Raw genomic sequence first — 6179 nt, forward strand, 5'->3', positions numbered from 1 at the left:
GGTTGACTGACATTATCGCAAACTACCATAGCGAGATGCAAAACCAAATTGTATGAAAATCGATCACATTACCTTACGCTAGATAAACGAAAAAAGGGAGATGGCATAATAAGTAACATTAACCGTGTATATCCACTGTTCCATTGCTACTAATATGCTAAATGATGTAACGTAAATTTAACTGGCTCCTTGCCTAACCGGGTTAGACAACGCTATGAACAACAAGACTTTTGATTGGTGATTGCTTTTGCATTCGGGTTTCCTATTGGTTCCCTTCTTAGTTGTCATCTTCCCCTTTTATAACCTCCTATTGGTTTACATTTGCGTATTGGTTTGGATGGTTTGTTAAAATCCAACGTCTATTAATATAAATTAGTATGAAATTATTTCATTGAAATACTGTATATATAACCTTGAAGAAAAACACAATAAATAATCTTGAAAATAAAATGACATACTTTATTTCTTTGAATTTACTACTGCAGAAGTTTCAAGGTTATATGATTTCATTAGTTAACTCTTTTACTGCCATAAAAAATATATATATATATTTTTTTAAAGATTATTAAAAATTAAAGGCAAGAGGCGATTAATTTTTTTAATTGTAATTAATCACACGACTTCACTAGTTAACTCATGATTAATCACAAATTTTACATTTGTTCTAAATGTACAATAAAAAAATTATAGGTTTTCATACAATTTTTAACAAAAGTGGAAACAAATTTAAACTAATAGAAATTGTTAAAAATGAATTTTTGACGTTTATAGCCATCAATGGCAGTGAATTCATAAAAAGGAAAAGAAAAGATTATTAAAAATTCGGGGCATCAGGCGATTAAAGTGTGCCATTGACAACTGAAGACGTACTATATCTGGAAGAATTATTGCCTACATCTCTATGTAGACTAGGCAAATCAATAAAATGTTTGTCACATTTACTGTTCTGTATTTAAGATCCTGTTCAGTCTATGTGAGGTAATCTGCAGTGTTATTGGAAATGTAGTAATTTGTTGTTTTTGTTTGGATGTACAGTGTATGTATTAAGTATTACTGAAATGAATTATTTTTATTTAACCTTTATTTAAAACGGTAAGACAATTGAGAACAGTTTTTCATTTACAATGCCGACCTGATGCAGACAGCAGGGCAAAATAAATGCAAGAGCAAAAAAGTACCAATAGCCTACAATAAACAATGCACACTATACACAAAATGTGCACTAAACATAAAACCACTACCTAAAATAATACAATCATAAATAACAAGATATCAAATAACAAATAACAAGAATCTCAAAATACACCATTACATACAGTAGCTTCTTCACATAAAGGCTTTGCATACAGAAGGGGCATGATTTTATTTCGGTATGATGCACATGATGTTTAAAGTTAGAGTTGAGAAGAACAAGTGAACCCTTTATAACCTTGAAAAACAAATCTCTTGAAATTAAAAATTACATACAGCATATAGGCTGTCTGTGAATGCATTAACTTTGCTGAGGTTTTGTGCCTTTATACATCCTAAAAACGGATTGGTCAAATTTCCCATAAAAAAGAAAGTTAAATTTGACCAATCTTGCTGGTAGTTATGTGACCGACAGATCCTTTGGTTAAAACAACCACTCTAGAATGGTAGGTGTTTTCAACCAATTTATATTGGTTATTGGGCTAACAGATACAAATTGGTTATTCTGATCAAGATATTGGTTAATCTGTGTTAGAGGCTGACATTTTTTTGGGAATCCCGGAAAAAAAAAATACCACTAATTGTCACACCCTCGTAGTCGAACTGGGGTGAAATTTGTTCTCTGCATTTGACGGATCCCCTGAGGGAGCAGTGAGCAGCAGCAGGGGCCGCGCTCAGGAATCATTTGGTGATGTAACCCACCAATTCTAATCCATAATGCTGAGTGTCAAGCAGGGACGTAAATGGGTCCCATTTTTATAGTCTTTGGTATGACCCGGGCAGGAATTTAATGGAACCCACAACTCTACCACTAACCCACTGAGCTGGTCACGCCTAGTGATCTATCTAGACACACATTTCTATTTTTAAATACTATTGTAATCACATAATAATTAATAAATACATTGAGAATACAATTAATTTATACAATATATATATTTCCAAGTGATCTATCAATATTTACTCTCTATTGTAACCAATTGTATTGGTTGTTTGGCTAACCAATAAAATTGGCATGCCCGTAACCACCCGGAATGGTCAATGTCTGACCAATCTGTTGGTTAATCAAGCCAATGTGATCTTAACCTACTGTAGAGTTGTAGTTTTTTTTTTAACCAATCCATTTTTAGAGTTTACAATCATACCATTATATTGAAATAGTACAGCATTATTACAAAATGACATTACCAGTAATTAGCCTTGTGTTGCTAAAGATAAGGCTATATCTCTACAACATGCTACTAAATATAGTTTGTGAGTCAAATTTATTCAAAAGCCTGCTAAATCTATGTGTGGAGTGCTGCTGTCTTTTCATTTTAAAACTTAAAATGGGGCCATTAGGTCAAATTGAGTCAAAACACCTGTGACACCATATTGCTTTCAGCCTGAATATAGGTTTGAGATTTCATGGAAATCCTCAAGTAAATGTCAATTGAGCCATGCTCAAAATACGAGAGGGTCACAGGAGGGTGACGCTAGTGTTACACAGGGAACCACAGCAGGGCCCCCAAGAATGGCATAAGATAAGTGAACCTTACCACACCAACATAAACTCTAGCACTACTGTGAATAATGGTAACAGTGGGGGTGTTATATATGTATGTATGCATTTTGGACTCAAATTTGACCAAAAAATGAACATACACTTGTTTCATACAGCATGCACCGTGTGTGCACATTTTTATACTGGCACAAATGCTCCAGTGAGGACTGAGGACACAGCATGATCAAATGTCTTTTAAAAAAAAAAGAATAAAGAATGCAAATGTTGTTTTGGTTTCAAATGCAGCGTTCTCATATGTAGACTATTTGCAGCACCAAAAATAAAAATGTCAACAGTTAAGTCACTGATAGGACTACTTTATTATAGTTTTTAAATACATCATTAAAATTGTCACTAATTGACCTTCATCAGATGTCTCAAAGGTCATAGGCCACGAGCGCCCACCATTCAGTCTCTATACCACTTTCAAGATCATGTTAAATTTACAATCACAAATTACAATTTTGCGACCCTCGTGAGGATACGCGATATAATGGATGACTGGATAGAAAACGCAGAATCCCGAGTGTGAACAGCAAAAAAAGACTCCTGTGATCGAAGCCCAAAGAACGCCACCCCACAAACCCCCCTCTCTCCGAGTCGTACAATGGTATGGTCCACCCAGTCACAGCTTGGAGTGGCGCTCCTGTGTTTGGACTCTCTCTCCTTGGTTTCCCACCAGGTTGCCGAGCCGATCGGCAGGCTGTAACTTGCTGTGTGAAAGCACGGAACTATTAAATCGCGGAGATAAGGTCACGGTGCATGTCGTTTTCGGTACGGTTCAATTTATTTGAACCGATTTTGACTTTTGAATACCTTACGTGTTTTTTGTTGTTGTTGTTTTTTTGTAATAGTGTGCACGTTCACGTTGATGTTTGGAGAATAAAAGCAGCGAAGAAGTTTGTGTACATTTTTTCCCCTCGAGGAAATGAAGACCTCCGTGAAGATGGTTTGGGGCTAGATGGCGTTTGATGTGGAAAGGATCGAGGTGGAGAAAAACTTCACTCGGAGGTGACTGCTCCGGACTGACATTGCGCACAATCTGCACAACAGATGGTGGTAAAAGACAAGATGCGCCTGCTGAGCACATCGTGCTTGTGTCAAAGCGAAGGAATCCGAATGAATGCATTAACGTCCGGTGTGATGCAGTTACTTTTGCTCCTTGCTATCATAATGTCCTGTCAAGGCTGCCCAGAAAAATGCGCATGTTCCTTGCAAACAGTGAAATGCCAAAACCAGGACTTGGACGCAATTCCACATTCCATACCTGTGAATTCTAAGTTACTTTTCATTACGGGAAACAACATTTCGAGTATCAATGAGGACTCGTTTACTAGCCACCTGGAATTATTAACAGATCTTGATCTCACTGATAATAAGATGGAGGCAGTGGAGAAAATGGTGTTTCATAACTTGCCAAACCTAGAGCGGCTGGATCTGAGCAACAATAAAATCCAAACTTTCAGCGAAAAGGCTTTTCCAGATGACAACAAATTGCAGGTGTTGAACCTCAGTAGGTCTTTTCATAATCATTCTTCTGTGAACGGGCTGGTGAATGTCCTAGAAAATGGAAAACTCTTCCATCTGACAGTCTTAGACCTGTCCGACAATGACCTTGTGCTTCTGCCAGATGATTTATTCACAAGTTTATCCAATCTGGTCAACCTCAGCCTGCAGAACAGTTCCATCATCTCAATCCCCGACAGGATACTAAAGGTGCCACAACTGCAAGACCTTGACCTGAGGCACAACAGTCTCAGGAATATCCCTCCCACCACGCTGACTGAGTTCAACTTGAAGCCAGACCTTCATATTCGTTTAGAAGGGAATCCCTGGCGTTGTGACTGTTTTATTGAGGACTTGTTGGTGTGGCTGAAGAACTCCACTCAGGTCACGGACATGAAGAACCTGACCTGTGCCGACCCCGAGCGTCTGAGGCGCCGGCCACTATTGCAGGTGGAGCAGTCCCAGCTGAAGTGTTCAGGCAACATGGAAGGTGTGCTCGAGACTTCGTACGTCTTCCTGGGTTTGGTGCTGGCGCTAATTGGCGTCATATTTCTGTTGGTGCTCTACTTGAACCGCAAAGGCATCAAGCGCTGGATGTACAACATTCGGGATGCTTGTAGGGACCACATGGAGGGATATCATTACAGGTATGAAATAAACGCTGACCCACGTTTGGCCAATCTGAGCATCAACTCAGATGTATAAGCAAGGATTGAGCTGTTGGTCAGGCCCTCCAGTGACATGTTGATATGACTTCAAGTTGCATGAGTCTTCCTGCCCCCTCGGTCGTGACTCCTAATGAACCCTTTTACCACCTCACTTGTTCAACCGCTGCTGCATGTTCTGTAACTTGCAGCTCTCCTCTGATATAGTCTACTATTCTTTTTACTCACATGTATGCTGCATGGACAATCAATAATCATGACAGGCTGAAAAGATTGAAATGTTCCATGTTTACTTTACCCGACAGCCAAACAAACACTGGCTTTTATGAACAAAATGACAGAATAATCCATATTCTGCTGATTGTCACATCCTTTTCCCTTTGACTCTGCTGAAGATAAACAATATAAAACTTGTATGCATTTTTTTTCTCTGTTTAGAATGCAAACTTGTGATGAATAGTTGGATTTATTTGTATGATTATAGTGCACATTGCATAATTTTTTGATTTATTAGATGGATATGACTCATTTTTCCTTGTGAAGATGTTCATCTAAATAAAATGCCTCTGAACTGCTTGTATCCACATTGACTGAGGGCCTTTTAATCATAAGAGCATAATTTGGTAAACAGAAGTTTGTATTATAGACATGCATCAAACACCTCTAAATTCCAGCTCACACGACTAAAAATATCACTCATTAGTTACAATAGCAGTACAGTATAATGTATTGTACTATTTCACACAACTGAGAGGCAGAGAATATGCAATACATCTTATTACTGTTGATCTTCAAAATATATATTTGGATATTGGTTTAGCGCAGTCATTTATCATTTAATAAAATAGAGCTGTCGAATGATCACATTTTTTAACCAGATCAAATTTGAAGAGCACCTTTTATGTATTAATTATTTCTACATTTAATGAAATTTTTTTATCCACTGCACACGCTCATCCTCTTTTTTCTCATCAGTTGAAAAAAAATGACCGCAATATTTCAACATCAACAAATATTCTGAATGTTATACGTAAACATTTATTAAATACTTTACTTTAATGCATGTAGTTATGGTTATTTCTCAACACAACCTGTGCTACCTTTAACCTAACTGTCCGCTGTCAAGCTGAAGGATCATCTGCGGTCAAAATTAATAGTGTGATTAATCTGCGTTAATACTGTACATGATTAATGCAATAATTTTTGGGTGATTAATCAATGAATTAACGCTTTAACTTTGACAGCACTAATAATAAAAAAAAAAAACGTCTGCC

The 6179-nt window shown here is 37.3% G+C and overlaps 2 protein-coding genes across 4 annotated transcripts in view; one reads left to right on the forward strand and one right to left on the reverse strand.

Annotated features, from left to right (window-relative positions):
• Nucleotides 1-208, reverse strand: part of ibtk (inhibitor of Bruton agammaglobulinemia tyrosine kinase) — a 39775-nt gene extending 39567 nt beyond the window's left edge. For all 3 annotated transcript variants that reach the window (XM_077576125.1, XM_077576124.1, XM_077576123.1), the window contains exon 1: nt 73-208. The gene's annotated coding sequence lies outside the window, so the exon portion shown is untranslated. The remainder of the gene's footprint in view (nt 1-72) is intronic.
• A 3175-nt stretch (nt 209-3383) lies between these two features.
• tpbg (trophoblast glycoprotein) lies at nt 3384-5489 on the forward strand. The gene has a single exon (XM_077575790.1). It carries the CDS (start codon nt 3788-3790, stop codon nt 4943-4945), a length of 1158 nt encoding a protein of 385 aa, XP_077431916.1. The 5' UTR covers nt 3384-3787; the 3' UTR covers nt 4946-5489.
• The last annotated feature ends 690 nt before the right edge of the window (nt 5490-6179 follow it).

The sequence above is a fragment of the Vanacampus margaritifer genome, chromosome 9 (assembly GCF_051991255.1).
Source record: "Vanacampus margaritifer isolate UIUO_Vmar chromosome 9, RoL_Vmar_1.0, whole genome shotgun sequence".
NCBI classification, from domain to species: Eukaryota; Metazoa; Chordata; class Actinopteri; order Syngnathiformes; family Syngnathidae; genus Vanacampus; species Vanacampus margaritifer.